Source organism: Anas platyrhynchos, chromosome 3 (assembly GCF_047663525.1).
Source record: "Anas platyrhynchos isolate ZD024472 breed Pekin duck chromosome 3, IASCAAS_PekinDuck_T2T, whole genome shotgun sequence".
Lineage (NCBI taxonomy): Eukaryota > Metazoa > Chordata > Aves > Anseriformes > Anatidae > Anas > Anas platyrhynchos.
In genome coordinates, this window is record NC_092589.1 from 25837674 (window position 1) to 25859358 (window position 21685).

The following is a 21685-nucleotide window of genomic DNA, read 5'->3' on the forward strand; positions in this document are numbered from 1 at the left end:
AGAACGTCCTCAGCAAGCCAGAGCACTTACTGGTGGCTGTCAGCACGTTTGCAGTCTGACTGTTCCTCTCCCTGACTGCAGACTCAGCCTCTCACCTGCTTATCGCCAGCCTGATTCCTGACACAGGAAAGCTCCCTGTGAGGTTTCCTGTCCTTCCCTTTCATTCAGAGCTGGATTAGCTGAAACAGCCCCAGCCCCAGCCTCTGCAAGACATCAAAACACAACCACTAAGACTGCCACCAACCTCCTGTCCCATCTTGCCCTTCGGAAGGTGGATTTCCTTGAGCCTTGTGCCTTTTCATCTACTTCCTTCCACTACTGGAAATACTGCCTATTTTCTATCTTATGTTCATTATTATACACATTTTGATTCACTGGCTGGCTTTGTGTCAGTGCCCAGTGCAGTCAGAAGAGCAGCGTGGCGGTCTGCGTTTGAGGGCTTTAGCTCTCGCCTCAGGCCTTGCTGTTCTTCTGCCTGAAGAATATAAAACATAATGTGAGTTTTTATGTATTATTAAACTTACATCTATAAATCACTGACCCATGGTAGCTGTTTATTACATATTCCATCTTCTGCTTTGATGCATTGTTGTTGTCACACCGAGGTGGGTAATGATGACTCGGCTTACTACTGTGGTAATGCACTTAGAGCTTGGGAATCTGTCACTGATGGCATTTCAACACAGGCACTATAAACCAGAGATGAAATTTTAAAGTGTCTGCTGTCAAGCTATTTGTCTCAAAATTCTTGTTTCCTCTGTTGTGGTTCCGTAAGGGTTTGGATGCTACTGAATTGTTTGATGGACAAAGACAAATAGTTGTGCTTCGGGAACTCTGTGCTGCAGGACTTGTCATCACAAAAGCAGGCGGAGGTCATCTGCTTGTAATGCTAAGTCTGACCTGCAAAAAATGCTTGTGCTCATCAGGCCTCCCTAACGAAGCACCAAAATTGCATTCCTTTCCATGGACTTGGCATTTCTTGTCTTTTACAGCACATTGGAACATAGGCTAATCAACACAACGTATTATATTATACCTATTGTTTTTCTTTATATTTTTTATTTATTTATTTTCTTTCTTTTCTTTTTTTTTTTTTTCAGCCCTTCTGTATGCAACCATTTTTGGTAACGTGACAACCATATTTCAGCAAATGTATGCTAATACAAACAGATACCATGAAATGCTGAACAGTGTCCGAGACTTCCTAAAGCTCTACCAGGTCCCTAAAGGACTGAGTGAACGTGTGATGGATTACATTGTTTCCACCTGGTCAATGTCCAGAGGAATAGATACTGAGAAGGTAAGTGAATTAAACTACAAGGAAACAATTCACATCCTGAAAGCATTGCATTAAAATAAACAGGAGGTACTTCCTTAGTAAAGACGACAAATATTCTTTAAATAGTACTGGGTAGCAGCTTCCCTTCATTGTAAACTCTCAACTACAGCATTTCAGCCATTCTGTCATATCACCACTTACATCGGTGGTAAAAGTGCGTATGTGTTGTTGGTGATATGGCATGAAGTACTATAAAAACAAATGAAAGTGCTTGCTTTTCAGAAAATAAATAAAATAACTAAGTAAGTTTCAAGTTCTAACACAGCCTCAGATTTTCTTCCAATGAGATTTTTATGCAATTTTTCTGTTATAAGAGGTTTGCAGGTATGTGGGCCTGAATACGAAGTATAAATTGTTTTGTCTTGGTAGAATTTGATTGGAATATTAGAGATACAATAGCAACTTCCAGATTTCATTAATAATAATAATGTATTGTTTGAAAGCTACCTTATTTGAGATGACTGTTTTCATCCTAATTCACTGAATTTACAAGTAAAATTCCCATTGTGTTTTTTAATGTAGTAAATGGCCCTTCACCAGAACAAATGTGCAAAGCGACTACTTTCTGCTCTCCTGTTATTTGCCAGCTTTTATGGAGACAGATACTGTTTTTCTTCTGCTTGTGAAGAGATGTAGTTTGGGAGGTGGTGCATTCAGGAAATCAGACCAGTGCTCCAGTCACCAGCCTCCTGCTTGGCTGCTTACTTCTGTATTCAGACCTGTAGATGCTGGAGTTAAAGAGCAAACAAAGTCATTTCTGTCTAGTTGTTAAAGTGTCGTTGGGGAAGAGTAGAGCAGATGTGGCCTTGCACTGTGCTGTCTGGAGACTGCTGGGTACAGGAGGTACTGTTTGCTTTCCTCAGTGGTCTTCAGCATATCTGCTGTTTAGATCCCAGACTGTGATTTTGGGAAGCACTCTAACACCAGCTTTCAGAAATAAATGGTATTGTAGTGCTAGATAGTGCTGATTAGAAGCTGCTCTGTGTGTTTTCCCACAAAATGTCTTTGTGTGCGGTTCTGAGCATCAAGGTAGGCACATTTGGGGAAGGTGGAGAGACAAGACCTGAAGATACACAGTGTAAGGAACGCTGGTGCTTTCATTCACTCCTCAATACAAGCTTCTATCATCATTTTAATGTAGCAACAAGAAAAAATTGCTATGTAAAACAAATTTGTTTTAGCTTATCTTCAAAGTCCATTCTTGTTTTCCTCTGATAAGAGGAGAACTGCTTTAGGAATGCCTTTGGACACAGCAGGATAACCAAACCAAGCACAACTCACTGTAGCCTTTGAAAATTACCTTAATAAGTAGAAAAAAAAAAGTCTCAAATTATCAAAGCATCAAAGAGCATATTCCACAGAGTTGATTTCAATAACCGGTGTGTGCATAGCTGAACTGCCAGTGGTGATGACCGTAAAACCAAGAAATCAACTTTCATCTGCATTGCAAAAGCCAACACAATGTAAGTCTGACTAATGGCTCTGCCAATCCGTAAACGCTCGGGTCTGAGCTCCATTGGTTTGATGCCTATGTATAACTCCTCGGATGCCATGCAATGAATAAAACATGTATTGTTCCTGCGACAGAACAGTGGTAGTTGTGCCTCTGTGTAATGTAATGCAGTTTTCTACAGGTAAGGCAGATATTTAAAGATGAATTTAACACAGAACCAATCTTTACACTATTTTGTAGGGCACAAATTTGTCAATTCAGTGTTAACTGCAGGCATGCCAAGGAGTGAATAATCAGCTGAAAGCAAAGTCTGTAAGTCTAGTAAATGCCAGTACAACAAAATGTAACCAAGAGCTGCTGAGATTCTAAAATTAAGCCATGATGTTCTGGTTTATACCTCCCATATAAATGAAAATCTCCTGCTGTTTGCCTGTAACTTTCAGATGTGTTTAATTCCTCATTATTTTTATGAAGTCTGGAAACAACTTCTCTTAAATGGAGAATGGAAAATTAGCTAACTTCTTCTTAGAATGAGAAACCAAGAGCTTTTTGGATAAGAGTCTCTTATTAAATGTTCTCTTGTATATTCAGGTTTTCTTATTACTATTTCTATTACGGCAGCCCTTTGTGTGTGTGATGTTCAAATGACTGTGAAGTGTACTTGTGTATAATTCTGGTGCCAAATATTGGCAAGCATCTACAAATACAGAATGTTTTTGCTGCCAGAATAAATGAGGTAATTGCAAAGACAGCGATGGCCACTGCCTATGTTCCATACTGCCTATGTTCCATGTTTAATGCTGGTCTTTCTGTCCCAACCCATTCCTGTGAGCCTTGAAGTCTGAGAATTGGCAGGTTTGGGGGCTGCTCATTGTAGGGCGGGTGAGAGAGATCATCTACGAGTGACCTACAGTAAATTGCTATAGAAATATCCCTTTCAGAAGTGATATATAGCAGGTCTTCTTGAAGGTGCGCTAAAGATGATTTTAGCAGTGGTAGAGCCATTTGCTCTTGGAGTAGCAGGCCTAACACCTGGTACCACGGCCTTTTGCAGTTATCAGCTTAATTCTTTGCTCAGAGATCACACAGAGCCTCACTGAGGGTGTAGGCATAGCCATTGTGCTTCATGTGTTACCTTCATATTTTCCAGGAGTGTTTGCATCAAAGCGGCCATCTCCTTCCATCCAGGAAAAATGTGTGGGAGTAAATCTGAAGCTCACCCAGGGTGTTCCTTAATTGGATGAAATAGTTATTACTGGGGAAAAATGAGGCAGACTCACACTACTCAGAAAGTTTTTTGCAAATAATGCATCTCGAGATGTACTTCATCACAGTCTTGATCTTCCAAGGATTTTGTCATCCTTGTTCATGTTCATGCATTTCCAGAGTTTTTGCCAGGAACTTTTTAATCTGTGCATGTAGAAGTGATTCTGTATTCTTTCCACTCAGCTTTCTGTATTATATTAAAAACCTTCAGAAATAGTCCTGACTGGCACCACTGTGCTAAGCATTGATTTATGTACCCTTGGGAACACACATCATCAATTGCCAGAAGTCATGCAACACGGTATAATACCTTAAAGTCCCTTCTTGTGTGAGAAAAAAAAATAATCTGGTACTGCCACTGAGGAGGTGAATTTGAACACCTACCTGCAAACCTCAATATTATGAGCTAATGAAACTAGCAATATATTTTATTTTATTTTTTTTGTAAAGGGTTATGAGATTATACTTTTTTTCTATACAACTGCTCTCACACTTGGAAAATTTGTGCGGGTTTTTCATAGAATATATCTATCTAAATAGAGACCTACCCACTAGAAGTGATCCCTTCAGCAGGCTCTTTTCCACCACTTCCCGTACTGATGTACAGCTCATTTTTTTCTGTCTTAAAAACGTGAGGCCTTATCAGGGTAATTCAATATCCAGCAGAGCGTGTTGCTGAGATGAAAACATTATTTTCCTTCAGGTATTGTAAAGTAGACCGAGTATTGTGGCACATGTGTACTTATAGAAATGGGAATATGGACTGAGATTAGAAGTCTTATGGGAAGAAAAGCATTTCATAACCTGTGTAGTAAAACAGGGATAATCATGTGGCACTTTTAAGCCACATACAGGAATTGATTGCCCAATTTCCTTTTCAGGTTTTGCAGATATGCCCTAAGGACATGAGAGCAGATATCTGCGTGCATCTGAACCGTAAAGTTTTCAAGGAGCACCCAGCCTTCAGGCTGGCGAGCGATGGGTGCCTTCGAGCGCTTGCCATGGAGTTTCAGACAGTGCACTGTGCCCCAGGAGACCTGATCTACCATGCCGGCGAGAGTGTCGACAGCCTCTGCTTTGTGGTTTCAGGGTCTTTGGAAGTAATCCAGGATGACGAAGTTGTTGCTATATTGGGTGAGTTTCACAGCTGATACACACGTTGTGTACAAGTATAGATGCACAGAGTGTTTTTATAGCCTCTTCTATTCAAGCACTTTTGTTATTGTTTAAAAAAGCTCCAGTCAGGTTAGCTTTACCACAGCCTGTATATTTTAATGAATTTGGCAGCTCTATGACATTAAACATTTGTTGTCTGTTGAAAAATTGAAAGAGAAAGGAACAAATACTTGCTTAAGGTCATACAGGAACATTGCAACATTGCATAAAGTCATTGGCTTGTCCTTCCTGTTCCACATAGGTAAATAGGAAGGGCAATCATCTCATCTCCGGATTGCTCCAACTCTGTTTCTTCTGGTCAATGGCAGCTGTATTTGAGCACTGAGATACTGAACATTCTTGGGGTTGTTCCTTCCTTGCCACATCTCCCTTCATCAGAAATTCCACTTACGATTGCAGAAGAACTTAAAGTGCTGGGCCTGCCACTCCTCTGATAAAAATCCAGTTTTGCTGAAAATTTTTCAGTTAGCTTGATTTCAGATTATGTGGTGATCTCTTAAAGACAAAATAATATGAAATATATTAAATATATGAAATATATAATATATAATAAACAATACATATAATGATCACAACATACAATCATATATATATTATATAAAATATAATATAAAAATTTAAAGCTGATCTGCATTAACTTGGAATGACAATTTTAGTTTGGAGGCACTCAGAAGAAGCTGACAGTGCTGTGAACAACATTCTGAAGCAAAGCTAGGAGAAGAGAGTGAGATTATCCAATAGATATAGATAAATGATGGGGTGGCTACAGCACTGAAAAGGTGATACTTATCCTTTGATTCTGTCAGACCTTTTTGTGATAAGGTAAGTTCTCACGGTGGCTTTATTCAGTACCTGTCACTCATGGCAGCCTGGCAAAAAAGATGAAAACTTTCTAAGTTTAAACATTCTGATCACATACAGACACTCTAAAAGGAATGTCTACTGGAAAATGAGGAGGCTAATAAATATGCAGAGTTCGCTTTTCCTCTACTTCTGAACAGGATTGCATATATAGCATAGTGTGAATTTCATGTCCTGAGGAATCAAGTTCATGATATTTTGTACTACACAAGAATCTAAAAAGGTGAAAAGTAGTGGGGTAACTAATTCTTTTGTGTTCTGGAATCAGCTGTGTAATTCAGTGCTGTTTGCTACTAACAACTGCTCCCAAGCGCAAATACATGCTGAGCGGAGAATGGATTGAGAGCAACCCTGAGGAGAAGGACTTGGGGATGTTGGTTGATTAAAAAAATCAACATGAGCCAGCAACATGTGCTTGCAGTCCAGAAAGCCAAATGTGTCCTGGACTGCATCAAAGGTTGAATCCCCTCTACTTTGCTTTTGTGAGAACCCATCTGGAGCACTGTGTTCAGCTCTGGGCCCCCAGAACACAAGACAGACACAGACCTATTAGAATGGGTCCAGAGGAGGTCATGAGGATGCTTAGAGGGCTGGAGCACCTCTCATATGAAGACAGGCTGAAGGAGTTGGGGTTGTTCAGCCTGGACAGGAGAAGGCTCCAGAGAGACCTTACAGTGGCCAGTACCTAAAGGGGGGGCTACAGAAAATCTGGGGAGGGACTCTGTCAGGGGGTGGAGTGACAGGACAAGGGGTAATGTCTTTAAGAGAGGGTAGGTTTAGATTAGATGTAAGGAAGAAATTCTTCACTCAGAGGGTGGTGAGGCCCTGGCACAGGCTGCCCAGAGAAGCTGTGGATGCCCAATCCCTGGAGGTGCTCAAGGCCAGACTGGATGGGGCTTTGGGCAGCCTGGTGTGGTGTTAGGTGTCCCTGCCCATGGCAGGGAGTTGGAGTCAGATGGTCTTTAAGGTCTCTTCTGGTCCAAACCATTTAGTGATTCTATGATTTTCTAAGTTGGACATCAAAAGCTTACTACCTTTTAATGTACTGATTTGCCATGAATTAATATGGCAAATGTAGAACAAAGTAAAACCTCTCAGTTTGGGTCATTTTGTAACCCACAATGCCTCCTCCTGTGTCCATCACAGGGAGAAAAGCTCAGGAAAAACTTGCTGTTCCATTTAATCAGCGTGAGTAAAAAAATATTGAAGTAGAGTTTTCAAAATGCCTTTAAAAGATATGTTTCCTCCTTATCTTTAACAGTACTTTCCATGTTTTATCATAATGTTCACTTTAGAAAACATTCAGCCCAGATTCCTTGAAAAATCAACGTTAAGGAAACCTGAACTGCTAATCTGCAGCTGCTGATGGCTACAGATAAATGAGGCCGATCCCTTGGTATTTGAGTGAATAGAAATATTTTATGTTGTTTTTCTCTTGGGACAGTAGCAACTGATCATTTTCTCTCCGCACCTTTTACTGGAAATTTGGAGTCGGTTCTCTGGCTCCCATGGAAGTTGTTGCTCTGTCATTTTCTGTGTAAATCTAGTAGTCAGAAATGAAAGCAAAATGAAGTGGGTTCAGTGTGGTTTGGCAAGATTTTGTTTTGGATAAATGTACATCAATTTTTGCGTTTCATTTTTTTCTGGACTAAGGAAGGTTTTTTCCCTTCACTCACGTGGGCACGCACACAGGTTGTGAAGCCATCCATTGGAGATTTTTCCATCCAGATAAGAAATAATGTAGTTAACCAAAGTTGTTCCCTATTCTGAATCAGTAGTTTTCTCCTTTAGAATCGCATAATGTAAGAACCACATTAGTGAGGATGCTGCAGGAGATAGGCCAAGATTTCCTGCCTAACCTCTGTTCAGTCACAGTTTTCTTATCAGTAGAACAGCAATGATTTTTATTTATTTTTTTTAAATTTTATGTTCAGCTAAACTTGCCAAGCATTTGATAAAAGCACACCAGATAAAACGAGCACTCAAGGAAAAAAAATAAATTCTGCATTGTACAAGAAACATGATTGTTGGTGATCATTCAGCCAGAACAGCCAATTCCATAAGTTTTGTTTGCCAGTCACAATGAAGCACAGCTCTGAACATCTGGCATGTAACAGCTAACCACGTGAGGAATTCTGTAGGGTAATTTCAGTTAACAGATACGTCAGAGTGACTGTAATCTCCTCACAGACATTCTTGAAATAAAAATAAAGTGTATAAATTATCCGAGGTGAATTATTTGCTCAGCTTTGGCTGTCACTTAATAAAGCAGCCTTTGCAATTTGTAATGTAGCCTGTATCTTCCATACAATAGAGAAATAAATTGCATCTCTAAATTACTGTGTGACTGCTGCACAGTGTTACATAAACCAAAGGTAAACTACGCTTAAGCCTCAAGGGATCCAATTCATATGAAAAAATTTCAAGTTTTGAAATCATGTAGCCTTGCAGACTAGCATATAAATGTCTGTCATGTAGCCTTGGAGTTTGGAGTGTAATGTGTGCGATTGTGTCCATCCAGATTGGTTCTAATACCCATGTGAGAGGTATATTCTCAGACCAGGCTTATGTTCTTATAACAAAGAACTGATTTTGACTGACTTGGGTTAATACTTGAGTTAGAAGTTATACTTGGTCAGAAATGAAAAAAAAATGTACCTTTTTTTTTTTTTTTGTGTGTGTGTCACCTGAGATTGCATTCCTTGTTAATTTGACTAAGAGACAAACACAAAATGTATAAACTTCAGAAAATTTCTCTGCAACATTTACAGTAAAAGTTTAAATAAATTGAGGTATTTTGTATTAGGTTTGATTTGTTGGGATGAAAGATGCATTTTTTTGATTCTATCCAAAATTTCTACTGAAGTAAAGAAATTACTAACACTCATGTAACACAGTCTTTAGACTTGATGTGTCAAAGAAATAAAAAGTAATTAAAACCAAAACAACCCCTTCCCCCCCTCCAATACAAAATTGCTTTTAAGCAAGATGATTTATGTATTGTGATTCATTTTAATATGAATGAGGAAAAAAAAGCAAGACGTAGCAAGGCAAGCCACTGTACCGCCGTGTTTTTTTACGTTAATGTGTAGGTTATGAGGGGAATTAAGTAGCAGTGATGATTAGCTAGCGGGAAGCAGCCTGGATGAAATACAATTCAGTTTTCTGTAGCTCTCTCTTCTTCCATTTATACGGTTGTTATTGCCTAGGATGAAGCGCTGAGGTACACTCATCACTTTACGAAGGCAGAGACAAATCACCCAGTCCCTGCCCTGAAGAGAGCCGAGCAAAGCATAGGTCATGCAGAACTTCCATTAAGAGGCTGTTTTCAACTTGGCTTTGCTTTTAACTTTTCTTAGCCTTACCCATTTGGGCTGTTGCTGCTTTATCCGTCTGAGACGGACTTATCTATTTGAACTACCGCTGCTTAAAAACTTCCCCATTTATCCAAATGCGGTTAGGGGAAATGGGTTATTTTGTCGCTGCTAAAAAACAATCAGCCATTTCTGTGCGCTTCATTTGGCAGCGCTGGGTTCTCTGCTTTGGAGCAGACCCTTCGGGCTGATCCCCTGGCCTTCTGAAAACCTGACCTTGTCACAGGTCACTGAAAAGTTAAAATTTACTCATGCTCAGGAGAGATTTGCCGGATTTTAATGTAATGAGTATCTTGAAAAGATTCCCCCTGAATTAAATGTGTTTTGGGTAGAGGCCATAAGATCTGGCTGCAGCTTTATTTGAGATATGCAGGCGAAAAGGTAGTAGGAGCATGAATTAAGCCTGCCTAGCTAGTAGTTGTTTCTTAATTTAGGGAAGCTTGAGAATCGTTACTGGCTTTCAATGTACTTTTTGTATTTTTATACTATGAAGGTATGCATTTCCTTAATTCAGCATGATAACATAATTGTTAGAACTGCTGTAATCAAGAAACTGCTAGAAATCTGGCTGAGCAGATGCCATATGCCATTGCTGAGGCTGACAGGGCACTTTCCTGAGGCCTTCTAGTCTGGAACTTTTAAATCTCTCCTCACAATTATAAGAGGAAGTACGGGTTCTTGTGTTATCTTTCCAATTGCATGTGTGCACCAGAAATTTATATAAAACTGTAATAATAATAATAAAATCATGAAATAGTAGTAAACTTAACTTCTTATAAATATCTTCTAGAAATACAGTGAAAGAGAGGATAGGAGGCCTTGTTAGAAAACAATTTAAGTTGTGTTGATATAAATGTACAAATACCTGAATGGTCAAGAGTGCCATTTTTGATTTTAGTAGAAAATCAATTCTAAATTAGAACTGCTTGACCTGGTTGTACTCCAAGATTGAACAGAAAATCCTAGTGTAGGAAACAACTGATTCTTGCACCCAGGTTGGATCCGACCCATTCTGTTTGAAACTGGGGTCATCTTTGACATTTGGAAAAGCATTTCAGTAAAAGACTGAAACCGAGAGATGAACCTTGAAATTAGGGTGACGAGCTGTTTTTCTATAAAATAGCGTCTTAAATTTTCAGACTGTTGCAAAAACTGTCAATTAATGACTCCCAGAGGGCCTGACTAGGCAGCACTTCTTCACTTCTGTGAGTTGTTCAAAGTTGCTGAACTGCAAGGGGAGGCTGTGTACACGGATAGTGAGGTTAGTCTTAAAGATTTGATTAGACTGGGAGCCTTTAAGCCTTTGTTTAACAATTAAAAACGAAGCCTATAAAACCACTGTGGTCTTCAGAGCTGAGCAACGGATGAGAAAAATAACATTTATTAGAAGGTTTAGTTTAAAAAGAAAAACAAAACCCCCACAGAAAACAGTTTATCCCAAGAGTAAAGCAATTTATTCCCAGGCCTTGCATCCCAGCTGTTTTGCATTTATTGTGTTTTTACTATCCTTGTTTGAGCTAAGAACTTTCAAAGGAATAAACTTTTTAATTGACTTTTGGTTTAGCAAAGAGTATTAATGAATTGCATCCCATGCTGTCCCACAGTGGTGTTAAAATTTGGTCTGTGGACCCTGTTTAGAGATCAGCTATTAGTATTAGTGGGATGATGTGTGATGTAAAAAGTCAATAGAGACCTTTATACGTACACTTATTTTTCCCACAAGAGACTGCTTATAACATTCGTTAGATTTCAGGCAGGCAGGTGGGATCCTTCCTTGTTTGTCCTGAACAAGAGTAGAGTCCCAGTCTCATCGGCAGGTTGGAGAATTGTGCACGGCTTTTGAGGTGTGCTGATTTACAGCCCGATGACTGTCATAGTAAGTCATCCAAAAGTCATAAGACAACATGAAGAAGATTAAGCTTCAAAATAGATTTATTAATCCAGCATCACAGTTCAACAAGAAAATGACCGTTCCCCATTGTGCATTGTTCTGTAATTTGGTTCCTGGCTGCCTTGTTCCGAGTGCATTACTGTACAGTTGCACACAGGAATGCCTACAGGTTTCCTTGGTACAGCCACAGGCTTGGCTGACTTGTAACTGACAGTGGCCTGAGAAATAATTTGAAAACATTATTTGTATGATGTGTGTGCTGCTAAAATGCATTCTGATTGTGAATGGCTGTTTATAAGGGATGGAATCAGCAGAGGACTAGGTATAATTTCCCCTTATGTAATATGGCCCCAGAACTTGAATGGGAAAGGGGAATAAGAATAGAATACTTTATTTATTTATTTCTCATGTTACTGGGTTCAGCTGAGATTAATCATGGTTGAAGAGATTTTTGCACCATTGCATGCTGTGGCTAGCTTGGTTGTAGCCTGGATTGCACTGAACAGATTGAGGCAGATCTGTTTCCCTAAAGAGGGAAGGATTTGAGCCATTTTGCACTCTCCTCATTCTTTCTTTCTTTTTTTTTCCCTATTTTTAAATCAAGTTTATGGGACTTAATGGAAAGCCATTAAGATTGTTGACCTGCTTTTAGACTTCGACTTGCTGTAGCCATCCACAAGGGCACATCCCTGAATTTTGAATCCTGTAGTACTTGTCTGCTCTGTAGTATTTGACCAACTAATGCAGCAATTTCTTCTTTTTTATAGTTGAAAAAAATGATCATGACTGTAATAGGGCAGAGGGACTTCAATGGCTGAATGTCATATGTGGCCTTGACTGTGGTGAGTTGGGAACAGTGTTGTCCCCGCACCGTACATGTGTGTCTCTGCAAGTGTACAGTGGCTGGTGGTATTGCATAAGGCATCTGCTAAAAAGAGTTGGATCCCATGTCACAGTGTACACAGAAGATGGAGAGGCAATGAAGAGATTATTGGGTTTACTCCACCATCCTAAGAAAGTTGTGGTTCCCTGTCCCCATCTTAAAAACCTGTGGCAGAATCCTACACGAAAGCGAGCAGAAATGTTAGGACTACAGCTGCTTGCAGGTGTAAGTGACCACCTTCCTTGCCATGTGTCAGCCTTAGCTTCTGTTCCTATATACTTGTCAAGAAATGGCAGTACCCTTTCAGTCCAAGGGGAGGAGGCCACACACTTATTTTTCCATACATAGAGTATAATTTGCTTTCAGCTGGCAGGTAAACATGAATGAGATAGGAAGGGAAATCAAGGCGGTAATTTATTGTGAGGGAAAATCATTGCCCTCCACAAGGACAGTTTGCTTTTTCTATTTCTTTTGCTGTTATCAAAGCTAAAGGAAAACAAAATATGGATAGTACATAATTATGAGAGTAACATATGCAGTACCTGAATGTCAAGAAGAGGAATTTGTAGTCTAGACCTGACTGCATTATTTCCCACTTGTTAGAGGGAAAGTGGGATATGGATATATCATCTATTTCTCTATAATCTATATCTCTACCATCTTTATCTCTTCCTTTTTCACTGGGGGGCAGGTGGGGAGCTGCGTAAGTCGCACATAGATTTACTTTTAAGGTCCCATGTAAGTTGGAGGAAGTGAAAATTGAATGTCCTGAAAGAGCAGATCTTTTATTGTTATTTACAAAGCTATAACATTGACTAGATTGGAGCCTGTGGTTTTAACATGATATCGTAGGAGAGCTTGGTGTGCCATGTTTTATTTCAGCAGGATATTAAATGCTCCATTTGCTTTGTGTGGAGAAATTCCTGCTGATTTAATTTTATCTAATTGCGATCTTAAAGGAGCATTATAAGAACAATTGTTTGTTTTCTTCACAATTGTTTTAGCTTACTCATCTAGCCATAATTTCATTCAGATGTAGACCCAAGAGGCTTGATTCAGATTTTGGCAGGGCAGATTTGCATCCAGATAGGACAGTCCAAATTGTAAGGGCAAATGCACCAGAGGGATGGTTTATTTTAAAGGAGTGGAAACAGCAATGCACAAGTATTGTCTGTCTTAGGCCTTCTCAGTGGCAAAGCATTGCATCTTCCACACAGTTATGTGGAGATCGCTTCTCAGCAGGCTTGAAAATGTTGGAGGTTAACTGTGCTAAGGCCAAACCACTATCTTTATACTGCCTCAAGTACCTGAGCTCACTCAGGTTTTCCTAGACCGAACGGCTTTGTGGACAAATCAGTTTTCAGAATGTGTATGCTTTGGGGCCTGTTGATTATTTAACACCAAGTCTTTGAAAAAATCCCTTATTTCTTTATTTTTTATCTTAGCTTTAAAATCAGGTAATCCTGACTTTGTGTCAGAAATGTCTAGCTGTTGTGCTCTTGGGCTTAAGGAGTGAGTGTTGGATTATGGGTGGTATTAGACTTTTCTTAATATTTTCAGACAGTGTCTAACGTCAAAGCATTGTTTGTGCTATTGAATAAAATAACGTGATGTGAATTGTGCTTTTTTTTGTTGTTGTTTCTGTTTTTGGAAAAAGGAGAGATTGAAATTAAAATCCAGCTTTATCTTCAGTAGCTCTACTGTGCTCTTTATATCGTTTAAAGCTGGTTTACTCAGGTTGACATATATAGGCAGGCTGGACAAGTTGTATATTTCTATAAAATGGTACAGTGAATATCAACTGAAGAAACAATTTTTAAAGCTGATTTCCTCAATGCCTGTCCACTGTTAGGATACTTTTCCTAATAGCACACTGATAGGAAAAGAATTGGAAGTGGAGATCATGCCAAACTTTTAAAAAGACACCATCTAACTATAGAATAATAAAGGTCTACAGTAATACAACATTTTAATTTCATGGTGGAGCAGCATGGAAACTTCTTGTTGAGAAGTACAGGTTTACTCCAAATGGTATTTTTGAAGAGAGAATTCCTTATCCCTGTACTCAAGACATCCAGAAGATATTTGAATTGACATCAGGAATTGGCTATTTTGAGACTTCTGTATGACATTACCTGTTCAGTGTCTAGTTTTTGCAGAGCATTAAAAGTAGGAATTATGAAACAGCCATTGTCCACTGTTATCTATAAATGCCCTTAAACTAGAACCTGTGCAAGTATTGGAAACACAAATTTATGGTTTATAAAACACTTAATGAATGACCTACTGGAATACCTGGGAAGAAAGGGGGCACACCATGGATAGAGGCCTCAGTCGCAAGCTTCTTGACACTGCAAATCAGATGATTTTTTTCTATGGCTTCATGATTTTTTGTGCCAAATTAATGCACTTTTACAGAACGTGCCAGCTACTCTTAAATAGTCTGATACCACCATGTGCAGAAGAAGCTCCCTTTTGAAAATAGTAATGCCTTGCATTCTGCTGGCAACAGTGGCTGATCATTCACTGACAGCCAACATTGGGATATGGTGAAGATGAGACCGTCTGTTCTGCATATTCCTTGATATCTCAGGGTGGCTTAGGAAAGGCTTATCCACCATGTTTGTATACAGACTCCAAAGACAGGTGTGAAGAGCTTAGAGAAAAACAAACAGGAAAACAAATAAATCATGGAACAGTTGCATGTTTTGATTTGTTTTCTCCAAGTTTCACATTAAAACCTTTCTCAGATTTATGTTTCTGAAACAATATTGTTAAATTTAACCTCAGGGAGATGCTAGAAATATTAAATAAAAGTGAAATATACTATAGTTATGAACTTTATGGGTATTTCAAAATGTTTATGTACTTTAGAAGGCAAAATCCACTTTAAATGCTTGTGAATGCTTTTGTCTGAAATTAAAAAAGAAACAAGAATTTCAAATGTGAGGTCTTTAAAGTAAGCTTCAGGCAACAGCTATAGCATAAAACCTGTTTCTAAGTCACCAGAGAAGAACCCCAAGGATACTGCAAAATGAGCCTCCTGTAGGTTTTTTGATGAGAGAACAAGGACTGTCCATGCAGTGACACCATACATTGATCTGTGTTTTTCCCATTATTTAGCAAATGCAAATAACTTCAAGTACATTTGTGGCTAGTCCTTTGACTAGTTATTTAAGCTTGCAACATCTTGTCTTCTGAGTTTGTTACAAACTGGCTATGTCTTTATAACATGTTTTTGGTAACCACTAAAAAGAAAGTAGGGATAAATGATTCTGATGCAGCCTCCTAGCTTTTTGTGACGGAGCCATGTAGAGCCCAGCTGACATTTTAAAGCTGTTCTTCTCATCACAGTAAGTCAAATATTGAAATATAATCCACACTCTATTCAGAGAGACAAATAAACATATTAATTATAGCAATAATAGAAATCTTAGCTGTAACTATTTCATATTGTTGCTAAACAGCAAGACAGTGCTCTGAAATAAATGTTTTCATTTTTTTTTCTTGTACAGTGACGTTCTTTAACAGAAAAAAATTGATGCAGTTGTATAGTAAGCTGTCTGCAAAACTGATGCAAACTATTCTTTAAAGCATGAACAGTTACATTGTGTTTCCATTCATGCACCTGGCAAATCACTGGAAGTGTAATTTTAGTTTATTATCACTGTAACATTTCTTTTGATTTCAGTGGGACTAATACTCATTTTTTGTTGTTGTTTTTCCCTCCTGCCTTTTAGAGGAAAAGAGTGATTAAAAACCCCTGGTTAATGAAAAATAATATCACATATCTTGGTCCAAACTTAAGAAGTCTTAAGAAAATCTAAAGCAGCAAATCACTTCCATGCATCATCTCCTGCCAGGTGTAGTGTGTTGGAGGACCAAACTACAGGCTATTCAGTGGCTGTCGAATTGTGCACATTATCTGTGAGACACATGCTGTGTGCTCCACCTAGCTCTGTTTCTTCTGGCTGGCAGTTATTCATTGCCTAAAACAATGCACCATCAAGAGGAAAATTTATTTTTGCTCTGGTGCTTCTACTTTCCTTGAATCTTTCTTCTCTCTGTAAAATGGGAAAATTTAATTTGCATGTCATGTGCAGATAAGGAAGAGAGGAGAGGGAAAGATTTTCAATTCTAGCTAAGCAGACAAGTGCTAGTCACTGAGGGGATGACCCAAGTCTTGCATCACTAGCTTTGAACACCAGGGGCAAATATACTGTCCTTAGTGGAATTTTGCTTGAATACCATTGGTAGGTCCCTGCACTAGGGGGTAACTTCACATCCTGTGGTTCTCTTCATACCTGCTCAGGAGATTGAAAATAAACAAATAATCAAAAACACACAACAACAAAAACAGAGAAAACCAGATCAAGTTGTTTGTTTTGGTTGGTTGTTTTTTTTTGTTTGTTTGTTTTGTTTTGTTCTTGTTTTTAAATTTCATTAGCATCTTGCCTGAATAGTCACTAGAATAGAGAACATCGCAGAGAGAATCTGTGTTTGCCTTCACAGAAAGCGGTAGCTCCCTCTGTCTGGAGGTGGAGAATGAAACCTGGGGGCTCCAGGTCAGTGTGGGCACTTGGGAGAGCAGGGCTGGGAATCTGCTTGCACTGGTCCAGCAGCTGCTGTGGATGTCTGAGCAGCACTGCACATATTTGCTGACACCAGATTTCCAAGATAAGCTTAGTGTTGTACTGTTGCTGAAGTACCATCAAGCACTGTTTGGTTCCTCTGACTTGGGTTGAATCTGCTAAGCCTGTGTCAGATCACAATTCTTCTATGGTTCAAACATGCTAATGAAGGCAAATCTAGGAGGGACCTGTGCCAGATTCTGGTATGGGCTGTTGTAACAGCTATTACTGTTGATTGGAGAATTATTTTAAGATAAATATTTTGGTTGATGTGCTGAAAATCCGTGGGTTGGTGTGAATCCCATGCAAGTCCATGCTGACTTGGAAGACCTTCAGTGGACAAATCCCTGACCTTTCCTCACCCAGCTCCTATTGTTAGCATCACACCAAAGCCATACCACAACTCCCAGACACCCAGAACCTGAAGGTGATCTTAGGTGATCTTGGCGTATTGTCAATCAAAATATTTGACATTGGGCCATGTTTTATGAGTAGTGTGGAATATCTTCTGTTTGAGAACTCTTTGATACTTCACATTTGCATTCCTGAAGAAGATAGGTGTAGGTCTGGTAGGCACGTCATGGCAATACATAAGGCATGCTTCTGTTGTCGAATAGAATCAGCAAAAAATTGGGCTAGATTGCAATAATCAGATCTTGAATCTGGGTGCTGTTTTTAGGGGAGTGAATGTGGGTTGACCTTTTTGCCTGACTCAGGGTGAATTTGCAGCGGTAACGGAAATCCTCCTTTTGCTTCAAGGTGAACAGTAAATTTGCTATGGGGAAAAGATTGGGAGAGAATAAGTACAGAAACAGAAAGTGCTGCTTTTATGAAATAATTCCTCGGAGTTTAAGTTTATCGGGGTTTGGGGACTTATAATTAACACAAACAAGCAAACATGAAAGGCAGTAAGCTATTCGTTTTTCCAGTTCATGCTGAGCTGACAGTGGAAAAGGTTCTCAGCCCACAAATCCAGCAGGGAATATAAATGATTGATGGTAAAAGCTTAGATCATCAACTTCAAGTGTGATTGACAGATAGTGTTCCTGGCAAAGGCCTGGAATTCAGTGAACTGGGAATGAGAAATGCAAAGTACTGGCAAACAAATGGCCATCTGCATTTCCCTTGCTTTTTAATCTTTCTTCAGAGGTAAGGTGAGATGTATAAATCCTGGAGTTGTATGTAAACGTAGGTGTTTCATTCAGGTTCTCTAATGATGCCTTAGACTTTGCCAAACACATTCTGACATGTTTAGAAGTGCTACCTTACTCTTCTTTCTTTCCAATTGCAAATGTTTTTTGATAAAACAGCCACTTAACCTCTTTTTTTTTTTTTTTTTTTTTTTATTTCCCTTCCCTTTTCCCAAGTGATTGTTCTTTCTTTATGGAAAACATGTAAATGAAGGGAGGCGGTACACACTTTCTTATTACATGCAGGAGGACAATGTTATAATCCAGAGCAGATACTTCTGGGTGGAAATTTAATTCCTGCTTGCTGAAAAGACTTCCAAGTGCTCCTTCTCCCCTGCCCCCACTCTTCTATGAATGTTACAAGTTTTCTTAGAGTCTGACAATCGAGATTGATGCATTAACTATGCATCATTTAAAGATGTGCTTGACAGAAATAAAGTAGTGTGATGCTTGCAAGTCTGCCTCGCTTTGGAAATCTAACCATAATGTCGCATTGATTTTCATCTAGAGCACTGGCTGTTAACTCTATTAACTTCAAAGAAATTGTTAATGATTGAAAACTGTACAACTTCTTGTTTTAGCCTGCTTTGCTTCTTAAAGTGTGAGGCTTCTGTGATCTGACTCAGCTTTTGATTCACGTGTTACTTTACTCTGGTTTGGCTAAGTGAGCACCCAACAGATGCAGTGTGCTGCTCCTTGCTGCAAGTGGGAAGCAGCTGGGAGCGCCTTCCTTGGGGTGGCAGGCAGCCACAGCACAGAGAGGTTTGGGAGAACTGCATACATGTATAACAAGGGGAAACTGGGGCTGCTAGCACAGGTGAAGGACACGACTGTAAAAAGCAAAGTCAAATGTTTAGGGTAAAACCTAACTAACTTGTGCATGGTGTGTTATTTCCTATATAGGCAAAGCAGCACCGTAGTGTTTGTAGTTGCCTTGTACTGATTAGTCTTCATGCTGCTGTGGGGCAGTAAAATAACTATTGTCATTTTAAGGTAGGGAAACTTGTCTGGAGATACTAAGATTGAGGCTTAGAAACAAGCTGGAATTTCTCTCCGTTATGCTTGGACTACCAGCTCTGACTGTTGCTCATCAGTGATGGCACATTTCTATACTTGATAGATTCCAGAGCGTTAATTAAAACAGTTGTTTAGCTAATTGCCTGGAAGATTGCAAGTAAAAGCATATTTATTCCAAAGACAAACAATCCATTTTTATCCAGTGAAGCATATCAGTCTTTATGGTGCATAAAAGTCGTTTCACTTCGATTTTGAATACATTGTGTGTTTCTCTGTCTAAATGCCTCATGGACGATGATCTATTTTAAGTGCATGGAAGCTATTTTATAATTTTCTTTTCCATTTCTTTACAATTTTTAAGGTATCTACTGTAAAAGCATGTGTTTAAATAATTGAAAATGTGAAAAGTCAATGCCATTAAAAATGAAAAGTTGCTTACTGCACTGACCTATTGCACTACCACCATTTTTACTGATACACAGCCTTTGTAGTATTTCTAGATGTTGGCACTGTCCTATGTAAAGGAGCAGTGGTAAAAAGGATATCATTATGGTGGTTTTGCCCAACTTTGTGGGGAAAAATGTGCTTCTGGTACAGGTGGTTTCAGTGGATATATGCATTAGAAAAGGAAAGACATTACACTCCTACAAAGCATTCAAGGAAAAACTGGTCCCTGGCAGGTGGATTGCACAGGCATTTTGTGGAAGACTGGGAGCACAGTTATTATGCTACAGTGTAGCATGTCATCAGGATGGTAGCTTCTCCTCAAATCGAAGATGCTTAGTGTCTGAAGAAGACATCACGTAATGGTGGAAGTACAGCTCAAGAGATGACCTGGGCTCTCTGGGTTAAATTTAGAAGGCATCTTGACCTTTTTATTCATGATAGTTCTCTTGATTTTCACGTAGATTTTTATGATTGACTACTTATTTAGGGAATAAAATCTAAAAAGACACAGGTGAAGTCAATAAACTAATATGTATCTTGATACTTTGGCTTTAAGAATTACTACAGGCAAAAATACTACTTGTAAGGCAAGGGACCATCTGGCACATCCCTACCACAACTTAGTAGATGTTGTGAGTGCATTTTTTTTTGTTGCTTTGTCTTAGAAGAGATTTGCAGTGTTGACATAACACAGCAAATATTTAAGAGAAAAGCACCGTTCAAAACGAGAACAGTGTAGCTATTCATTATTAAGAGAACAGCTGAATATTCTTATCCCGTTAGCAATATACGTCAGAAAACGGGAAAAATGTGACCATTGCTCTTCAAAGCAGCTTGTAACTTCCTCCTAAACACCCCTTCTGTGCCCATCCTGAGCTGGGGTATAACCAGTGAAATCCTCACTGGAGGCTTCTACTCAGGCAGATTTTGGTATACTTGCTCTGTGTTGTAGTGCCTAGATTGGTACAAATGTCCCTGCTCTAGTATTTCTCAGTAGGAATGTCACTGGCTGTCTCCAAGCTCGTTAAGACATAGGGACTCTTATGAGAAGATTGTAAGGAAATGGCGTATTTTCTATCTTTTCATATGTAATAACTGAATATTCTTGTCTTGTCAGTATTACTTTAATAACATCACCTGTACTTGTTTTGGACCACACTGTTTGTTACCTTAAATCTTCACTGTATTGTAGAGTGCACACATGCACAGCTACTGAAAGATTTTTTTTGTGACGTACCAGCTGAAAAGCCCCCAGAGCTGTGGTAAAGGTGGATTATTCCACTGATGATCTAGCAAACTAGACCAAGCTTACCTGAATTCTGGTGTATACTGATGTATAGTAGTGTTTTGTTACAGCCTGTAGGTGCACTGACATACAAGATGAGCTTATTGGCACAGTAGTGGGTGATACTTAGCCAGGTTAAGAAAACTTGACAACATAGATGTAAGAAACAAACTCTTTTCATGTCAGTTACAGGAAGAAAGGGAAAGGGCATTTCTTCTCGATTAATCTATTTGAAAGGGATCAGAAGAGAATATGAACCAAGAAAGAAGTGTTTTTCTTGATTTTGTTTCCAGACAGATTTTTTTTTTTCTGAGTGCATAATATAGAAGAACCTTGACCCCATAGAGGAGATGTATGTTCTTTTGTATTCTTGGCAGAAATAGCATCATTATTGAAAGCAATGCTGCTTCTTTTCTCTAGGCAAAGGAGATGTTTTTGGTGATGTCTTCTGGAAGGAGTCTACCCTTGCCCAGTCCTGTGCTAACGTAAGGGCTTTGACCTACTGTGATCTTCATGTGATTAAGAGAGATGCCTTGCAGAAAGTGCTGGAGTTCTATACAGCCTTTTCACATTCTTTCTCCAGAAATCTTATTTTGACTTACAACTTGAGAAAAAGGGTAAGTGGATTTGATTTTTAACATGCTCTATAAAAGATCACTTCTAAGGTCTGTCTGTATGAAAACCTAAATTGTGCAAAATCTGGCATTCTTTGTAGCCTCTCTTCTTAAGCTTGCTTAAGTGACATGGCTAGCACATACAGACAAAAGCCAAAAGCCATTCCAGTGTTAATTTTAAATGGAGATGGTCTGTTTATATTTGGAATTTTTACTTTTCTATGAATTGGGCAGATTTCAGCATATTTGCAAACTGTC

The 21685-nt window shown here is 39.1% G+C and overlaps 1 protein-coding gene across 4 annotated transcripts in view; it reads left to right on the plus strand.

The window, feature by feature from the left end:
• Positions 1-21685, plus strand: part of KCNH1 (potassium voltage-gated channel subfamily H member 1) — a 185363-nt gene that overhangs the window by 87953 nt on the left and 75725 nt on the right. For 3 of the 4 annotated variants that reach the window (XR_011808105.1, XM_027453007.3, XM_027453008.3), the window contains exons 8-10: positions 1101-1300; positions 4940-5192; positions 21234-21430. Coding sequence is in view for 3 of the 4 variants with exons in the window: in XM_027453007.3 (XP_027308808.3) it covers positions 1101-1300; positions 4940-5192; positions 21234-21430 (650 nt within the window). In the remaining variant the exon portion in view is untranslated. Of the gene's footprint in view, positions 1-1100; positions 1301-4939; positions 5193-5475; positions 5765-21233; positions 21431-21685 lie in introns of those variants that run through there. The other variant, XM_027453009.3, reaches the window with a different exon arrangement.